The sequence below is a fragment of the Phoca vitulina genome, unplaced genomic scaffold (assembly GCF_004348235.1).
Source record: "Phoca vitulina isolate PV1807 unplaced genomic scaffold, GSC_HSeal_1.0 scaffold36, whole genome shotgun sequence".
NCBI lineage: Eukaryota > Metazoa > Chordata > Mammalia > Carnivora > Phocidae > Phoca > Phoca vitulina.
The window spans coordinates 14,124,844-14,144,953 of NW_022589739.1; the positions used below are offsets into that span (position 1 = coordinate 14,124,844).

Sequence of the window (20,110 nt, forward strand, 5' to 3'; positions counted from 1 at the left end):
AGAATCGACTCCTTAATTTCTCTTTCTTCTGTTTCATTGTTCATGTATAGAAATGCAACTGATTTCCGTGCATTGATTTTGTATCCTGCCACTTTGCTGAATTCCTATATGAGTTCTAGCAATTTGGGGGTGGACTCTTTTGGGTTTTCCACATAGAGTATCATGTCATCTGCAAAGAGTGGGAGTTTGACTTCTTTGCTGATTCAGATACCTTTTATTTTTGTTGTTGTTGTTGTTATTGTCTGATTGCTGAGGCTAGGACTTCTAGTACTATGTTGAGCAGCAGTGGTCAGAGTGGACATCCCTGCCGTGTACCTGACTTTAGGGGAAAAGCTCTCAGTTTTTCCCCATTGAGAATGATATTCGCTGTGGGTTTTTCATAGATGGTTTTTATGATATTGAGGCATGTTCCCTCTATCCCTTCAGTGTGAAGAGTTTTAGTCAAGAAAGGATGCTGTACTTTGTCAAACGCTTTTTCTGCATCTATTGAGAGGATCATATGGTTCTTTTCCTTTCTTTTATTAATGTAGTGTATCACATTGATTGATTTGCAGATGTTGAGCCACTCTTGCAGCCCAGGAACAAATTCCACTTGGTCGTGCTGAATAATCCTTGTAATGTACTGTTGAATCCTATTGGCTAGTATTTTGGTGAGAACTTTTGCATCCATGTTCATCAGGGATATTGGTCTGTAATTCTCCTTTTTTGGTGGGGTCTTTGTCTGGTTTTGGGATCAAGGTAATGCTGGCCTCATAGAAAGTTTGGAAGTTTTCCTTCCATTTCTATTCTTTGAAACAGCTTCAAAGGATAGGTATTAATTCTTCTTTAAATGTTTGGTAGAATTCCCCTGGGAAGCCATCTGGCCCTAGACTTTTGTTTGTGGGGTGATTTTTTGATGACTGCATCAATTTCCTTGCTGGTTATGGGTCTGTTCAGGTTTTCTATTTCCTCCTGGTTCAGTTTTGGTAGTTTATACATCTCTAAGAATGCCTCCATTTCTTCTAGATTGTTTAATTTGTTGACATATACTTGCTCATACTATGGTCTTATAATTGTTTGTATTTCTTCCGTGTTCATTGTGATCTCTCCTCTTTCATTCATGACTTTATTTGGGTCCTTTCTCTTTTCTTTTTGATAAGTCTGGCCAGGGCTTTATCAATCTTATTCTTTCAAAGAGCTCCTAGTTTTGTTAATCTGTTCTACTATTCTTTTGGTTTCTATTTCATTGATTTTGGCTCTAAACTTTATTGATTCTCTTCTCCTTCTGGGTTTAGTGTCTTCTACGCTTTTTTTTCTAGCCCAGCTAGTGTCTTTATATAATCATTATTCTGAACTCTAGTTCCAACATCTTACTTATGTCCATACAGATTAGGTCCCTGGCAGTCAATACTGTCTCCTTGTCCTGGTTTTGTATGACCAGGTCCCTGAGGGTTCAGAGCCTGTGTGCTCTCACCTTGATAGAGTGGGGCAGAGCTGTGTGGCCTCCGTGGGTCCCCATTCTGCTCTGATTTCTCATGACATAAAATCTTTAGCAGGGGCAGTCTCTAGAGTGTGATGTGGTCATATTGTAGACAGGAAGCACAGAGAAGAAAACAGTTATCAAGGTTACACAGGGCAAAGATGTCATCAGAGACTTGAAGGCCACTCCCAGACTCATCCTGCTTAGAGGCAGCACAAAGGACACAGCGCTGGAGACGGCTTGGGTTTCTTCCTCACCAGCCTCAATTCTCATCTATGCTGTGGGTCCTGGGCTGCCTCTAGGCAGGATGGTGTGGGAGGCAGGCGAACTGGGTTCTACTCCTGGCCCTGCTATGGACTTCCTGGATGTCGTACCCCCCCGACAGGCTGCTTGTGAGGATTGGGCCATTGGTGTGAATGTGCTTAGTGAACTCACTGCTTAGGTATCGCGGTTCCAGGATTGCTGCTAATATGGCCTCCAGGCCAAGTTGGGTCCGTGCAGACCACACCTACCTCCCCAACCTGCCTTCCATCAGTCAGCAACAGTGTGGCATGCAACTCTTCTGTCTTTTGAGTCTGGGTTTGAGCTCGGATAGGTCCAAGCTTCTGAGAGTAGGTGGCCATGGTAATGGACTTCAGAGGTACCAGAAAAGGCCACCATATTGTCCATATTGGATTCCCCCATTCAAAGCACTCTTAAGCTTAAGGTTTTTTCTTAAATGGGGACTCAGTAGCACCAAGTCAGCCATTTAAAAACCATCAGGGAGAACGCATCAGGAGCCGACCTTGAGATGTGGAATCTGGACCAGGGTTCTTGAAAGCACCTCTGCAGTCCTTAAGGAATGTGGGCCTTGGAGTCAGATACACCTCAGGCATGTGCCCTTGGGCAAATCACTTCGCCTCTGAGCCTGTTTCTTATAGCAAAGATTACAATCCCGATCTTGCAGGCCTTGTGGAAACCAGATGAGTGAAGCGGACTCTGCCCTGAGGCATGGCCTAGGTGGAGTAGTGGTGGTAGCTGCCCTGTGCTGAGAGCAAGCAAGTGGGTGAGGGAGCGTGGGGCTGGTATTGTGAAACTCCAGGACCCCAGGTCTCCTCTGGGCCAGCAGGAAAGCCTGCCTGTAGCCTCTTCCTCATGGCGAGGCTCTGAAGGAAACGTGGTCTTAGGCCGGATGAAAGACCTTTATGAGATTTCTATTACCTCAGTGATCTTCAGTGCTACCTCATCTGGCAGGCAAAGCAGGGCTTGTCATATATTCATTTTATAGGCTGTGAGGACCGGTTACTAAATTACTGAGGCCTACTGATACACTGTCCGGTGGTTTCTGCCACCTCCCCCAGCTCCTCACTGTCCCAGGATCATGCCCAGAGCCATGATGGAATCTGGTGGCCTTGTGTCCATCCTAGTATCTGGGACACAAGACTGGTGAATGATCAGCTGACAGACATGCTTAGGGCAACAAATTGACCGTTTCCTCTGGTGCAAAACAGTGAGTAGCCTGCTTCACAGGACTAATGTGAGAATTAAGGTGCAGGAGGGTCAGTCTTCCATTTATGCTGATTTCCTGCAGCCCAGCAGACAAAAGCCCCGCTCTGCTGCCTACCACCTTCACTTTCGCTCAGCTCATGGCACCCAACCCTGTCCCTCTCAGGGACTATGAGACCCCAGCTCAATTTGTCAGATGCTAGGAAGTAAGGTGAGGAATCCCAGGCCCTCTTTCCTTCCCCAGGAACCTGTCTAATATCCTGGACCCCTTGCCAAAGCACCGAAGGGCTGAGCCTCCAGCTCTGACCAACAGGGAAGGAGCAGTAGTGTTAGCTGCTTTAGGCAGCTGGAAGAGGGAAGTCAAGTTTGAGCTTGGCTCCACAGGTGCCCAACACTTTCCAAAGGACTCCAGCACTGGTCTCTGGGTGAAGAGTCCACAGGGGGAGGGAGGAGTCTGAGTCCTAGTCCTAGTTCAGTTGCTGACTTCCTGTATGTTCTTGCTTGCATGACCTGTCTCAGCCTTCAGCTTCTTCCAACAGCTATAAAATGGGCCTGCCTCTGTGTGAGATGCCTCAGGATCCTGGGACTTCACCAAATCCCCAGCCCCTTGAAACAGATGTAGAATCTGCTTTCCTCCGAGGACAGGTGGTAGGAACAGGGACGGGAGGGTTGACACCCTGTGCAGCCTAAGCCCTGGCTTGGCACGGCCTCCTTGGGATCTCTAGCCCAGGGACAGGGTGAGACTCCAAATGAAAGTATCCTCAGGGAGGAAAAAAAAAGTATCCTCAGGTTGAGGCCTCATGTTCGCCTTGCAGCCTGTCCCATCCAGTGCAGGAATACTACCCCAAGGGTGTGACTGTGGAGGATGAGAAGCAGCCTGACTTTCCCTCACTAGTCTGGGACTTTGGGGAGGTTTCCCATTTTTAAAATGGAATAAACTAAGTTCATAGCATCTAAGATTCCAAGTTCCTCTAAATCTTCCAAGAAGCACAAGAGATATGGGGCAGACAGGAACACACTCATTTTGCAGATAGAGGCCAGCTGGAAGGTTTAGAAAGGCAGGTGCTGGAGTACCAGGCAGGTGAGTGAAAGCTCATGTGACCTGGTGAAAGTGAAGCCACTACTGTGACTCCCGGCTGCTCCTTCACTTGCCATCCAAGCCCTGGGCCTGGTCTGGAAAGAGAAATGGACAAGATGACCTCCATGGGCCCCAGATTGGATGCTGGAAGCAAAAGGTGGGTCATACCTTCCTTTCTAAGTCAGGTGCCAAAAGGGCCCACTGGACCAAGACCTCTGGTAAGAGCTATGAGAGAGGGAGGAGACACCAAGGTTGAACCTGTTTTATGGGTGACATGCTAGCTGGGCTGGGCTTGGGGGCAGAACAAAGAGCTGGGCTTAACTTTTCAAGGGACTGAAGGCTTGGGATCCTGGCTGGTGCCAGGCCTCTTACAGTGTCAACTGGGGTCAACTCTACTGGGACTGAGAGGCAATGGGGAGATGAGGTAGGGAAGAGGGGTGAGAATGTGGGGAGAGGGAAGGGAGGTGGTGGGAAAGGGAGTGGAAGAAAGGGGTGAGGACAGAGGGAAGGGAAGCAGGGCCTGGCTGGAGCTGAGCCGAAGCCAAAGCCAGAGGTGGTGGGGACAGCAGCAGGAGACGCTCAAAAGGGAGCCTCCCGGGAGGTGCAGGCCGCCGTAAGGGCCCGCTTGAGCTGCTCATAGGTGACAAACATCACCACGTTCCAGGACCCCAAACGGAGAAAGGAGGGCATGAACCTAGAAGAGAGAAAACACAGGTCACAGACGGCAATCTGGGGATTCCTGAGGGCACTCTATCTCCCGCTTACCCCACTGGGCCATGGTATCCAATCCAACCCAGTGGGCTCTGTCCCAAAGGAGGTTGGGAGGGCCCAGGGAACACAGCCCCACAGCTGTGTGGCCGTGAGCAAAAATCCCCCAGGAGTCTTCATTTTAATACTCATAATGTAGGATGACAACTCTGGAAGTAGTTAAGAGCATGAGAAAATGCTGGTGAAATACCAGGATCAGGATCAGAATAGCTTGACAGCTGGTTGCTACTCAGTTCCAGGTGGTTCCCTCCCACTGTATGTAGGTATGGGTAGCCAGGAGGCTTGGAATTGGGTGGGATGGATCAAAGGCTCACCCTTTGTAGAAGGCTCGGGGACCCTCCTTCTGGAGCATGGTGAGGGCACAGTGGCCAGCGCTGCTGTACTGGCCCAGGGCAGAGTTCATGTATCTCGTCTTGACCACATCGACAGGGGAGGCAATGACGGTGGTGCAGAAGCCGGCCCCGAAGGCGGAAGTGAAGTGGCAAGGAAGGTCATCTGCCAAGGAGGAGCAGGAGAGGCAGTCAGGACTCCTCACCCCATCATTCCAGAAGGAAAGAGATTATTAAAGTAGCTTGCGGTCTGACGATTTTAGAGAGAGAGACTCCAGCTGGGACTTCTGATGACCTGAGTCATGTTGCCTTAGTGCCTCAGTGTGCAAAGTGGGAGCTTCATCCCAGCTAGCTTCTATATGGTAAATCTAAACTCATTCCACAAGCAGAGGGGAAGTAGGATGAAAAGATGTGATCATCAGGCAACCACACTCCCACATCTGATCCTAGATTGCAGGAAGGGCGAGACCCAGCACCATTTACCCTAACTCACCTGTCATGAGGTTGGCCTTCAGGAGGGCGTCCTTGATGAGATCGTAGGTCACCAGCTCAGCACAGTTGACAATGGCATTACGAGCAACATTGGGAGAGGTCCCTACAGAAGGAAAGGGTACCGATGTGAGACCAGAGAAAAGTGGGGGAGGAGGATGAGGACGGGAAGAAGAAACACCCGATACACGGAAACACACCTTTCCAGAGTCCTCGGAACCCTTCCTCTCGGGCGATGGTCTTGTAGGCATCAACAGTGCTTTGGTATCTCCGGCCTCTTCCAGCCCGGGCCTGCGCCTGGAACCGGACCTTTACCACATCTGTGGGCTGGGCCACAGCCACAGCCAAGGCACCTGTGGTGCTGCCTGCCAGGAGGCGGCTCCCAATGCCGGCCTCTGTGGGAGAACCAGGGGGGTCAGTGCCCGGCTGGGGTTGTGTTCATTTTCCACCTCTCCTCACCAAAACCACCTCATCACTGTAATCTCTTGCCTTTCGGGAATAGGATCCAGACAAGCTTTTGCTCGAAAAACTCCTTGCATCAAAGAAAACAACACTGTGGATGTCTACTACTTATTAGGCATAGGTCATAGCAAGGAGTAGGACAAAATGAGACTTAGCTCAAGAGGGCAAATGCCCTGAGAAATCACAATCCTTTCCATTTGACAAATGTGAAAACCAAGGCTCAGAGAGAAGTGGCCTTCTCAAGGCCTGGGACCCATAAGATTTGGGATCTCATGCCAGATATATTTCTCCCTGCCCTGTAATCTTGGGAAAAGTCAACCTTTTGATCTGGGTTCTCAGTTTCCACATGTGTAAAATGGAGGGTGGGCAAGGCATGCTGAGGAGATGAAATGGAAGAGTGGCCTTGGAGGTGAAAGTCTTGGGCGTGTTTTTCTGGCTTCCCATTGTGTGTCCTTGGCCAAGTCCTTTCCACCCAGCAAGACTCAGTCTCTTCATCTGTAGATGATACCATCTACTCTCAAAGTGGTTGTGAGGACCGTCCTGGGATGATGCCCTGCACAGAGCTTAGCACAGCCCAGGTGTTCAAGAATCATTAAGAGAATCAAGGTCCCTTCCAGTTCTCAGTTCCTCTGATCAGCCTAGGGATCTTGGAGCCTCAAGGAGCTATGCAGCAAATCATCAATCAAGGATGATTTGATGGGATCCATCATCACGAAGAAGAAAAGGCCAAGGGGCCTATGGCCCAGTTCCACACTCACGCTCAGAACCCTTGGTGTAGAACTGCTTGACAGAGTCGTAGAGGCCGATGCGGACAGAGGCAAAGCTCATCTGGCGCTGCAGGCCGGCGACCAGCCCACTGTAGAGGCTACGAGGGCCCTCGGTGCGCACCATGGTCAGGATGGTGCCCAGCACGCCACGGTACTGGGCGCTGGTCGCGGCCCGCACTGGCCCATGCCTTTCTCCTTGAATCTGCAAGGTCAAGATGGGTGGTTAGATGGATAGGCAGGTTGCCCTCCCCACCTCCTGCCATCCTTATGCTCCAAACTTTACTGTTCTAAACACTTCCCTGGCCCTTAAGGAGTCTGTCTTGGGGCAGAACAGACTAGACAACATCAGGAACCCCAGGCTTCATCCCCTCACCTGCAGCCGGACTTTAGCGGTGTCCAAAGGAAAGGTGATGAGATCTGCAATGCAGGCAGCTGTGCCTGCCCCCAGGAACTTCACAGCGGCAGTAGGGGGTACATCTGTAGCCTTGAACCCAACCATAATGCTGATATCCCGCTACCTCCCAGGAGATGAAGAAGGATTGGAGAAGGGGACACCTTCAGTCAGCAACAAGACAAGATAGAGAACTCTGCCGGAATCTAAGCCAAGGAAAGAGAAATCCCATTAGCAGCAGTATGCCCAGTCTTTCCCTGCTCACCACCCCGCCCCTACCTTCCCTGACAGTACCACCTCCCTAAGCAAGAACCAGAGCAACCTCATGAGGGAAAATAGGAGCGAGCTCTGGAGGTACTCAAACAGGGGCTGGAGAATCAATTCCTGCTTGAGGAGAACACATTTTGTGAAGCGCCCCCTCTTCACTACAGGGAGAGTCTGGCTCAGGGCTATCTTAGTGCTGCCTCACAAACAGGCAGTGACCCAGCCTTTTGTCTGCTGGGTGCAGAGAGTTCGCTGGCAATGCCCACATTCCTGCTTCTGCAGATCTGGAGGACAGGCAGAAGTGGGGAAAAGGTTTCGGTCAGACAAAGACCCGACAGGCACACGCCCCCCACAGGCTTATGCCCTGGATTTCTGAAGCAGGAGAGGTTCCTACGGGTCTGAAATTGCCTAAGTCTAGAAAAAAAGGAAGGGGCAAGACCAGCTCAATCCTTTCCCAGACCATTAGTCTAATTCTCTTCCCCAGCCTGCACAACTGGGGTTCTCTAGAGTCATTCTTTCAAGACTGCTTTGCTGGGTGTTGGTTTACTGAGATGCAGGAGACAAGATCACCCTAGAGGGGCCTTACTGTCTGGCACAGGGAGAGGCAGGTAATTCAAGCTGCATTTGGGGCTTGCAGGACAAACTCTCAAAATGTGGAGGGAACAACTAACTCGCATCAGGAGAGAGGTAAGGACGAGTGGGTGATCAGAAAAGGTAATATGCAGCTGGGCCTTGAAGGATCCTGGGCAAATCTCAGGGCTGAGAGCAGGTGCACAGGCACTCGACTCTCTCTCCCAGACAAAACCGTCTCCTTCTCTGGCCAGTTTCCTCCCCTTCAACACAGGGGATCCACATCTTTACCACAGGAGGGGCAAGCCTGGGGAGGTGCAGGTCAGAGCTATGAAGAGTTGACACAGGAAACCAAAAGCTCCATTTTGTTCTCAGAGTTGGAACAACACCCTTCTCTGCTGACTCCGCAGCCTGGGGAGGAAGTGAGCCCAGCGCCCCAGTGGGGGAGGGTGACCTGCTTCTCTCTTCGCTGAGCTCACTTCTCTGACTTCAGCAGCAGCTGCTCTGAGCCCTGCCTGATTGGCTGCCCGTCACTGGGGCCATGAGGAAAATGCTGGCCAGCAGAGGGAGGATGTGGTTGGAGTCGGTTGAGCACACAAAGACCCATGGAAACAAACAGCTGCTTCCTCCTGCGCTTCTCACTCCAGGTAGCGGGGGCAAACAGTGAAATCCAGAGGCTACTCACCACTCAGTTGCACCCAGAGCTCCTACAGGCCAGGCCTGGTCTTATTTGAGTTTCCCTGGAGCGTGGCCATATGAGGCTCAGTGAAGATTGGTAGTCAGAAGACAGAACGGGTTGATGAAGGTGCTTCAGGCACCCCAGCTCCCCTGCCTGACCTGACTACCCCCCAGGACGTGTTCCATACCTTCCCCACCCCACTGCCTGGAGCACTCTGTTAGCTCGCTCTTCAGAGCAGCCCTGTGAGGCGGCTGCCTTCCACGTTACAGATGAGGGAACTTAGAGCCACGTGTACAGGCTCCAAAGCTCATGCAGTGTCTTTGTGCTGGCGTCCAGAACATTTCTCTCCCACTGTTTTCTCGGCCCCTGCACAGGCAGGGCTTTTGCAAGGAAGTCTAACACCCAAGTTCTCTCTTGCCAATTTGACAGTTCTGAGAAGGGTCAGGCAAACAGTGTCCCTTCTCTGGGCATCAGAGACATGACAAATGAGTCAATTGTGTCCTGACCCTGAGCGAGGCTGCAGTGTTGTGAAGGCCAGAGAAGAACAAGACCCAGCCCCTGTCCATCTCAAAAACACATGCACAGAGGCTCAGCTGCCATTTCAAATGTTGCTTTGGGTTTGCCCAGGTCTTTCAGAGGTGTGAGTATGGGTGCAATGGTCACCTGTGCTAAACACCCTACTAAGAAGAGTAAGTAATACTCAAGCCGAGAAAGAGTTTGTCTTAGCTCTGCTGCTGACTTCCAGGAGGGCCAACGGCTAATCACTGTCCCATCCAGGCTTCAATTTCTTCCTTTGTAAATATGGGGACCACCATCCCTGGCTTGTCAAGGTCAGCTTAAAGGAGAGAATGAGACCAGAGATATATGAAAGTGCTTTGTGAGCTCTGAAGAGCAACTTTACTGGGGGTGGTGGTAGTTATTTTTGCTAATATCCTACTGACCCCCACCCCCCAGGCCAAAGCGCTGCTGTAGGCAGGAGACCCCTCCCTCAGACTGGACTCTTACCCAGCTTTGTACGGTCTCACGCTGAGGCCTCCAAGATCAAGCTTCTCTAAAGGCATCCCATTCTTCAAAGCTGCCAGTGGCTATCATGGCCCGAACCCCTTGGTTTTCCATAGAAAGTGGCTGGGAGATGAAACACCTAATAGTCATACTATGTGTCCTGTGGATGAGGGCAAAGAGGAGAGTTTATTAAGATTTCATTTATTTATTTAGAGAGAGAAAGACAGCATGTGAGTGGGGGTAGGGGCAGAGGGAGAAAATCTCAAGCCGACTCCCTGCTGAGCAGAGCCCAATACCAGTCCCACGACCCCCAAATCCTGACCGGAGCGGAAGTCAACAGTCCAAGGCTCAACCGAATGAGCCACCCAGGCGCCCCAAGAGGATAGTTTAGAAAGGGAAATCTGCCTTAAAGGATCACACTCCAGCAAGGAAAGGGCCAACCCACACAGTCCTTAAGCGGGGAGGTGGGGAGGAGTAAGGAACAGGGTCCATTTCACCCAGGACGGCTGGGGACTAATTAAGTGCACACACTGGAGGGGGGAAATGAACCCAGGAGTCCTCCCTCCTCAGTCTGCTCTCTTAGTATCACACATTGACTCCCTTCCAGGTTTTTGCTTTAATGGCACTCTGTACTTTGGAGAAGCATCCCCCAACACAGCAGACTCTGGTGAATGGGAGTGGTGTAAGGAGGTCATGTTAAGTCAGAGACTCTCTGAGAGTCGACTAGGCCCCAGGCGCGGGCTGTGAGGAGGCTAGAGGGACTGGGAGCCGGCCCTGCTCAAAAGCTCTTTTCCTCCGGAGGGGAAGGTCATTCAGATCGTCATGGACGCGCCGAAGGCCCTCACCCAAGGCGGGGCTGGGCATCCAGGCCGAGGGGAGAGGTAAAGAACAAAACAGCCAACTGAACGTGAAAGGTAAAGAACAAAAGGGAGAGGGAAAAAGAGTGAAGGAAGAGAGATAAAGAAAAAAAGGACAGAGAGGAAAAATACAAGATTGGCTGGGAGAAGAGGGAAATTAAAGAGAGGGAAGGGCGCGGGTCCGCGCTGCCGGGGTAGCGGGCTTGCCGCAGGTTTAGCGGGCGCAGGGCTGCAGCGGGCAGGACCCGGGCTCACCGGGCTGCAGGGAGAACACGAGAGTGCCGGCGGCTCTGTCTGCGGGCGGAGAGCGCGTGGAGTGAGAGCAGACGGTACACGATCCGAGAGCGCTGCTGGTGAGCTTGCAATGGGGTCCGCCTGGCCTGTGGCGCGGTTTAGGTCTCGGGAGGCGGGGCCTGCGCGGCGGGGCGGGGCCTGCGCGCTCCGTGGGGTGAGGCGACCCTCTAGCCACCGCCTTTCCGCAAGGGCAGTCACGCCTAGGGCTCCCTGCGCGCCTTCCTCCACTCCCATCTCCGTGCGGGCTGATTCCCGCATCTACCCGTTCGTTCCCCCGCAGGGTCACCCCCTCGCTCCGCCAGCCTCCTGGTGAGAATGGCAAGGCTGACGCCTGGAAAGAAGCAGAGCCTGCCCAGGGTCACACAAGCCTCCGCTCCTCCGGCACCTCGCCAGGGCTCTTTCTGACAGCGCCCCCAGAGGCTCGGCTGGAGCGCTCCCTCCCTTCACCGGCCCAGTCCGCGACCCCGGACCAGGAAAACAGAACACCTGCCTCCGGCCGCTCTCGAGGGGCGGGGCCTCCCGACTGCTGGCGATTGGTTAAAGCCGCGGAAGGAGCCCGCGGGAGGAGCCAATCCGGGCTGCAGCGGCAGGTGGCGGGTAATCGCTAACGGCCGTGAGGCAACGCTGGGCTTCCCGTCGTCTCCCGCCCACACCCGCCTCTCCCAGGGGACCCAGGGGACTTCCGACCTGGGCGGGACGGGGGCACCGAGCATGACGCTCCCGCCCCCATTTGCAGCCGAGTGCGCGGGCGGGCGTGCGGCGAGTAAGAAGGCCGAACAGGGCCCGGGCCTGCTGCGCGCCCAGCCCCGGGATGAGAAAGTGACTTAGATGAGCTGAACCTGGGTCGCCCTCAGGGGGCTGGCGGTCTTCTCGGGGTGACAGACACTTAAAAAACCAGTAATTGGGTCCTGCGGCTGGGACAAATGTGACGTTCGGGGAGTAGAAGGAGATAGGACTCTTCTTCGCCCTTGGCCTCTCTGTCCCTTTAGAATACTGTTTTCATCTTTCAGCCTCCCAGGACTGTTTTAAGGGATTAATCCAGGTTGTGGACGCGGTCTCCCTGACTAGATTGTAAACTTCTCCAGAGCAGGAAGCTATTTCCTATATTTTTAGTATCACAACACTCTAAGGGCCTACGTACAGTAGAGGCTCAGTGCGTGCTGTTTGGGCTGCTGTTGAAAATGCCTGGGAAAGCGTAATGGGAGGATCGGATGAGACCAACATTTGGCGACTGCAATTACCACATTCACTTTCAGTGTGAATACTTGGCATAATCGTGTGAGGCTGATAATAACCTCAATTTTACAGATGAGGAAACAGTCCCAAAGAGGTTAAATCACCTGCCTCATGTCACACAGCTAGGAAGTGGTGAGCCGTGACTTAAACCCTGGTTTATCAGGTGCCATGTGTTTGTTTTCTGAATTGTCCACAAGCAGAAATTGTCAGCTGAGAATAATTGGAATGGGCCTGGATAATTATAGCAGGAAAGAAAAACACGGAGCACATGGTCCTGACAGAAGCAGAAAAAAGTGGAAACAGAGAAGTCAAGCCAGAGAATTTTTTTTCTGGCACTGTGGAGTCTCCCATCCACTAGCTGGGTCAGCTTTTGCACAGGTTTCTGTCTCTTGCCATGATGAAATGATTCCCAGGATGCTCTGTGACTGGTGGTGAAACCACTGAACTTAAGGAGACAGAAAGAACAGGATGGAACTAATGGCCTGAAGATGAAAGTGTCACCCTGATTGCCAAAACAGGGAAGAATTTGGATTCCAAAGACTGTATACCCATGAAATGTTTAATCATCCCTGGCAAAATTCAAGGGCTGTTAAAAGGATGATGTGTGAACATTTAAAAAGGGAAGCAGAGATTCCCAGGACCCAGCAGGGATCCCTTAAGAAGAAATCCTGTTAAAACAAATTCTCTCTAACACAGGAGTTTGAAAACAAAACAAAACAAAATAATCAACAAAACCCCTAAATGTTCTTTAATTTTGGATGGAGCCAAGCAGATTGGAGCAATGCTACAGACACTGTACCTCTGGATTTTTAGCAAGCCTCTTGTCCAAGTCATTAGAGGTCCTGTAGACAGATTAGAGAATGTATGGATACAGGTAAGTGCATTTAAAAAACTTGTTTCACATCTATTTCATTGAATATGTATATATACATACCCCAGTTTAGTTGTAAATATATGTGCCAATAATTAAATTGACAAAGTTTATAATGTTGATAATCATACCAGAAAACAATCCACTGTATTTACAGTTTTGGAACGTAAAAATTTTAAATACAAAATATTTGAAACACTGAAAATGAAAGACACAAGACTGTCATAGAAAACTGAAAACATCAGGTAATAAAAACCAACATGAGAAAATATTAAATATTAGACATTTCAAATGTCTCTACTAATTTTAAAATATTGAGTAGAGGTTGGCTGTGTTAACTACCCCCCACAAACACGAAATTATCTGATTGCATTTTTTGAAAGATTTTATTTTTTATTTTTATTTTTAAAAAGATTTTATTTATTTGAGAGAGCGAGCACGAGAGAGAGAACAAGCAGAAGGGGGTGGGGGGGGCGGTGGGCAGGGGTAGGGCAGAAGGAGAGGGAGAAGCAGGCTCCCCACCGAGCAGGGAGCTGGATGCAGGGAGCCCAATGTGGGGCTCCATCCCAGGACCCTGAGATCATGACCCAAGCTGAAGCCAGACACCTAACTGACTGAGCCACCCAGACACCCCAAACCCTATATTTTTAATGTTGAATTAGAAAAACACTGTTAAGAGTTAAAAGATGCATCTTAAAAAAGTTAAAAGATGTATCTTTAGTCAGCAATAAAAAGGCATGAAGTACTGATACGTGCTACAACATAGATGAACCTTGAAAAGAGTATGCTAAGTGAAGGAAGCCAGACACAAAAGACCACATATGATATGCTCCATTTATATGAAATGTCCGAATAGGCAACTCTACAGAGGCAGAAAGTAGGGCTGGGAAAGATGGAGGGTATTGGGCATGACAGGTAAACGAGGGGCTGGTTGTTTTGGGATGATGAAAATATTCTAAAATTTGTTGTGGTGATGGTTGCACCACTCTGTACTAAAAATTGTTGACTTTCTCTTTAAATGGATGAATTGTTTAGTATGTTAATTATGTTTCAAAAAAGCTGATACCAAAAAAAAAAAGGAAAAAAATCAAACAAACGAAATGCAAATCAGACCATGTTAACATCCTTTCAAGGGCTGCTTGTTGCAGTTTTAATGAATCCTAAATGGGTTAAAAAATTTTTTTTTCCAAAACTTCTCATGAGATGTCAGTGAATCTTTATAGTCTGAGTTAAGACCTTAAAAAACAAGGTTAAATTATACATAACTATGCTGATTTGTATACCTTCAACAAGGTTCAATTGATGTACGTAATTTATAGATATCCACAGGAATTCTTAATGCCTCATCAAAAATTTCTCAATACTGCATGTTTATTGTTTTATACTCTTTCAACTCTAAATACCAAGAAGTATTTTCATAGGAAGAGTTAAATCTCTTCCCATTATCCCCAAAAGCATAGGTAACAAAATATAAAATTAAACAAGATTTATGTTTGATAAACTAACACATAAAATCACCATTACAATATTCATAGTGACGGCTTATAAAGGTTAAAAGCCATCATAAAGCCTATAAAGTTTATCCTTAGATTTATAAAATGAAATGCAGATCAACTCAAGATAAAAAATAGTGTTGATTGCTAAGAAGTCTTTGTTTAAAAAAAAAAAGAAAAAAGACCCTAGGGGTCAATTAAAAAAAAAAAAAGATTTATTTATTTTAGAGAGAGAGAGAGCGTGCTCAAGCCCAGGTAGGGGCAGGAAGAGGGGGGAGAGAGAGAGAGAGAGAGAAGCAAACTCCCCACTGAGTGGGGAGACCGACAGGTGGGGAGGGGGGTGTCATCCCACCACCTGAGCCAAAATCAAGAGTTGGACGCTCAACCGACTGAGCCACCCAGGTGCCACCTCAATTTTTTTTTTTAAGCAGCTGTTTGTGGGCGCCTGGGTGGCTCAGTTGGTTAAGCGTCTGCCTTTGGCTCAGGTCATGATTCCCACACTGGGTTCTCAGTGGGGAGCCTGTTTCTCCCTCCCCCTCTGCCTGCCGCTCCCCAGCTCGTGCTCTCAATCTCTGTCAAATAAATAAAATATTAAAAAAAAAAAAGCAGCTCTTTGTTGCATTAGGATGTGCTATAATCCTCAAGATTCCAAACAATATTAAATGTTTCCCAAACTATACCACAACACAAAGTAGTAAGTTCTAGGGGCGCCTGGATGGCTCAGTTGTTAAGCGTCTGCCTTCGGCTCAGGTCATGATCCCAGGATCCTGGGATCGAGCCCCGCATCGGGCTCCCTGCTCCGCAGGAAGCCTGCTTCTCCCTCTCCCACTCCCCCTGCTTGTGTTCCCTCTCTCGCTGTGTCTCTCTCTGTCAAATAAATAAAATCTTAAAAAACAAAAACAACAACAACAAAAAACAACGTAGTAAGTTCTACTACCCCAGCAGGATGCTTTTTAGTGACTGGCCCTATAAAGCTAACTTTAAGAAAGGAAAAAACACCAAGTGTGAATAACAAATGTTGTTATCAAATTACTGCAAGTGAAGATTAGCAGAGAGGAGTGAGGAGGGTGACCTTCTATTCCGTTCTGATTAGATTGATAAGATTCCGTGTCTCGAAATACTGCATTATTTGCAGGAAGCTGGACTTCCATACCAGCGTAAGATGGTAAAGCAAACTTGAAAAACTGGCTTCAGGTTGAATATCCAGCTCTTTCCTAGAATGAATGAAACATTAAGGACATGTAGACCGAGTTTTCTCTGAACAGAATGGAGTTGTTTGTTCTGAAGGGAGTTTTTAAAGGCTTTCTTCTCTGCAAAGGTTGTGTGTAGCCGTTTTCCTATAAACATTCTCATTTAATTCAGAGCTAAACAGGAATTTCAAAGCACAGCTCAAAGGGAAACCAGTCGGCTTCTGTTGTGGCAACATCAGAGTTCTGTTTTGTTGTGGAATCTATAGTTGCTTCCTCAGTGACTATTTCAAATGATTCTGTACTTTCATTTGCTCTGAGCCGGAAGTTAAATCAGGTTCTCCTTTCTTCTCAGAAACATCAAGTTTTCTGTTTGTAGGTTGTTTAGAATTGTACAACATGGTGACATAACCACAGAAATCCCTGCAAGCCCATTTTATTCCTGAATATTTGCTATGCTTTATGAACACCCGTATTGACATGATCCGTGACTCTCCTTGTAGTTGTTTTATCAAATGGGAAAAATTTCTCCCATCCCATCGTTCAATATCGTGAGCATGTGTGAAGTAGGAATTACTTCAGGTTTATGACTCCAAGACATTATTAATGCTTGATAATGACCATGAAATATATCTGACCGTTTTTGAAGTCTTATACTTTTGGACAGTAATAAAAATGGGGATTTGACTTCTGGGTGGTTACTTCTGGATAAGGGTCTAAAATGCCGAGCAGGTACTACTGCCAATGGGCTGGATCTATTAGTGAGAGGAGCCATGGAAACAGGCAATTTGTAATTTTTGTTTAGGAGTCTGCTGCAAGTCGTAGGGTTCAAATCAGGAAGTCTTTTACAGTGTAAGAGATTCAGAAGAAAACCACAATTGGGTTGTTATTATGATGCAGAGACAGTGTTGTGTTTCCCTAAGTGCCTGATCAAAATATCTTTGTAGTCCATACTTCTCCTTCCTAAATTTTTGAAAAAGGTTTTGAATCTTTTCTAATTCTGTAAGGAAGCTGTCCAGAGACTCCTGTGAGAGTGCCAACTTTTGGTGAAAGATTTCCCATCATTAGAAAGGTAAAGGTTGAGTCAAATAGGAAAGCATTATCTTTGTGTATCCTGTAGACAGACCCAAACTGCTTACACAAGCTGTGTCAGGTGGATCTAGTATCAGTATCAGAGCTGACAAAGCTTCTTGTTCAGGACTCCTACTTTCTTCACCATGCCATGATAAGAATATTTTTTGTGGGTGTAAACTACTTTTAAATTTGTTTACAGAGGGTACATTCCACCATGATAATGAAGCTGATCCAGATTTATTACTTGTCTCTTCTCATGCGCAAAGCCCAATCAGCAATACATGGAAACATCATTCTTAACCAATGATAACTATTATCTCAAGGACATTTGCAAGCTCAGCAACATTATTATGCTTATCTATTGAAAGAAATATAGTTTCAAAGTAATCACCTAGTCATCTCGCACTCAATTCATCACAGAACCTTCAAGAGAATGAAACTGTCATTAGAGATTGATACATTCAAATAAATAAATCTTTTATTATATAAATGATGTACCACAATATAATCTAGTGATCCAGAGAGTTGAGGACCTGAATCAATGATCTTAACTATAGTATATTTCTCAGGCAAAATGCATATCTTTATGTCATTTTTGTGATCTGTGGGATTTTCTGCTGCTTTATTGGTAAAAGATGTGATCATTCCTCCAAATTTCAAAAAGAAAAAATTTTATGATCTATACTAATTCATAATATCAATGTACTACTGTCTTTTAATACCAAGAAACATAGACAGTCAGCTCTAGTAAAATTGGACAGATTGAAGCAGAACTCTTCTCATTTTTCAAAATGTCCTCTGTAATCTCAGCATGAGGCAAAAATGGTATTATCCTCAGGCCCACAATATCCAGTAAGTGGTAAAGGTACAGCATGGAACAATCTAGAGTATAATAGCTTCTCAAAGTATTTGCATTTATCTTTCTTTTTTATTTTTTTATTTTTATTTTTTTTAAAAAGATTTTATTATTTGACAGAGAGAGACACAGCGAGAGAGGGAACACAAGCAGGGGGAGTAGGAGAGGGAGAAGCAGGCTTCCTGCGGAGCAAGGAGCCCGATGCGGGGCTCGATCCCAAGACCCTGGGATCATGACCTGAGCTGAAGGCAGACGCTTAACGACTGAGCCACCCAGGTGCCCCGTTGCATTCATCTTTCTTGACATGTTTATGTTATATTTCTGTATCGTAACTGATGGTGGATATGTAGAGGACAACCTGCTTTGCATATTTTCTCTGTGAATTTGATTTATTTTTATTTTTTATTTTTTAAAGATTTTATTTAATTATTTGACAGAGAGAGACACAGTGAGAGAGGGAACACAAGCAGGGAGAGTGGGAGAGGGAGAAGCAGGCTTCCCTCAAAGCAGGGAACCCGATGTGGGGCTCGATCCCAGGACCCTGGGATGATGACCTGAGCCAAAGGCAGACGCTTAACGACTGAGCCACCCAGGCGCCCCTTCTCTGTGAATTTTAAAGACCCTGTCACATATTGGCTAGCAGCTTGCTCTGTGGGTGATGTACCTTATGTGGAGCTCCATGTTTATGGTGTGAGGGCCCTGGGACAGTAGGGGGGAGCCCACTAGAGGCCTGGTGCCTTACACTTTGGAATTCCCCATGGTGAGGGCTCCAGACAGCTCAGCACGGCAGACAACAGAGAACAGTGTCAGGAGTGCATCAAAGACCCAGTTTCTTCATTAAATTATATTTTAAGGGAGAAAGAAAGAGCTTTTAAGATCTTTTTTTATACATAACTCTCTAGGCCCTAACCGACTTTCCTATGTGACCATTCCTGAAATTTCAATGGGAAAATTGGAGAATGCTTTCATTTTGTTTCTCTCCATTTCAAAATGTTTGCCTTTATGGCTGTTTTATTTCTAGCTTTTCCATATCCATTCCAGAGTGATCCCTACTACCTTACACCATTATTCTGTCCACTTCTGTTTTCTCCAGGATCTTGTTTCTGCAATCTGTTTCCCTTATCTTCAGTCTTTCTACTACTCTGTGTTTGTGTGTGTGTGTGTAAATGGAAAGGAACCCTCAAGACTTTCCTACCCCTTCTGCAGTGGCTTTTTTCCCTCTCTTTCTCTGCCACACTTTCCAAACAATTGGCTGTCCTCTGACTTCTCAGCCTCTGGAACAACTCTTACATATTTGATGAATGAATAAAGGAATGATCTCACATTCATCTCATTCACTTTATGCCAGCCTCACACAGCCTTTTTTCTGTTCTCTGAACATGCCAAGCTCATTCCCATAGGGCCTGTGAGCTGCTTGTTTCCTTATCCTGGAACACTTCCTCAGATCTTCCTGGCCAGCTCCTTTCATCATCCCTACATATATACACACACACTCACACATACACACGGAAACATAGACACACAGAGATAACACAGAGGCACACACGCTTCTCGGAGATCACCAGTGATTTCTTTTTCAAATTAAGTGCATTTTTTAAAAAAAGATTTTATTTATTTATTTGACAGAGACATAGCGAGAGAGGGAACACAAGCAGGGGGAGTGGGAGAGGGAGAAGCAGGCTTCCCGCTGAGCAGGGAGCCTGATGTGGGGCTCAATCCCAAGACTGCAGGGCTGGATCTCAAGACCCTGGGATCATGACGTGAGCCGAAATCAAGAGTCAGACACTTAACTGACTGAGCCATCCAGGTGCCCCTCAAGTAAAGTTTTTATTGAGGTATAACATACATATAAAACAGTGCACAACAATAAGTGTACAGCATGATAGACTTTCAAAAATTGAATACCCCTATGTAACGAGCACACACCTCAAGAAACATTATTAATATTATATGTCAGTGATACCTCAGTAAAGCTAGAAAAAATGAAATTAAAATTAAAAAAACATTATTAACACCCTACTATCACTGTTCACCTAAAGAATAACCACTATCTTGATTTCTAACACCAAATATTTGTTTTGCCTGTTTTTAAACACCATGTAAATGGAATTATACATTATGTACTATTATGTGTCTTTCTCTCAACATTATGTTTGTGAGATTCATCCAAGTTACATGAAGCTATAGTTCTTTAATTCTTATTGCTGTATAGTACTCCATCATATGAATATATCCAACTTATCCATTCTACTGTTGATGGGCATTTATATTGTTTCCAGTTTTTGTCTATTACAATAGGACTGCTGAACTAGGGCATAACCTTTTCCACTATAGCCTTACTGAGGTGCAAGTTAAATACCATATAATTCACCTATTGGTAAATGTACAGTTTAATTAATTCTTAGTAAATTTATACAATTGTGCAGTAATTACTATAATTCATCACCCCCAAAAGTTCTGTTGTATCTATTTGTAGTCATTTTCTTCTCTCACCTCCGG

At 47.1% G+C, this 20,110-nt stretch overlaps 1 protein-coding gene and 1 pseudogene across 1 annotated transcript; both read right to left on the reverse strand.

The window, feature by feature from the left end:
• Positions 1–1,372: 1,372 nt before the first annotated feature.
• Positions 1,373–13,206, reverse strand: UCP2 (uncoupling protein 2). Its single transcript, XM_032426885.1, has 8 exons — positions 10,856–13,206; positions 9,747–9,903; positions 7,211–7,434; positions 6,829–7,039; positions 5,809–6,003; positions 5,613–5,714; positions 5,105–5,285; positions 1,373–4,716 (listed from the first exon to the last, which is right to left on the reverse strand). The coding sequence occupies exons 3-8, from the start codon at positions 7,334–7,336 to the stop codon at positions 4,602–4,604; spliced, it is 930 nt and encodes a 309-aa protein (XP_032282776.1). The 5' UTR covers positions 7,337–7,434; positions 9,747–9,903; positions 10,856–13,206; the 3' UTR covers positions 1,373–4,601.
• Positions 13,207–15,391: 2,185 nt separating this feature from the next.
• Positions 15,392–17,629, reverse strand: LOC116646283 (annotated as a pseudogene).
• Positions 17,630–20,110: the final 2,481 nt, after the last annotated feature.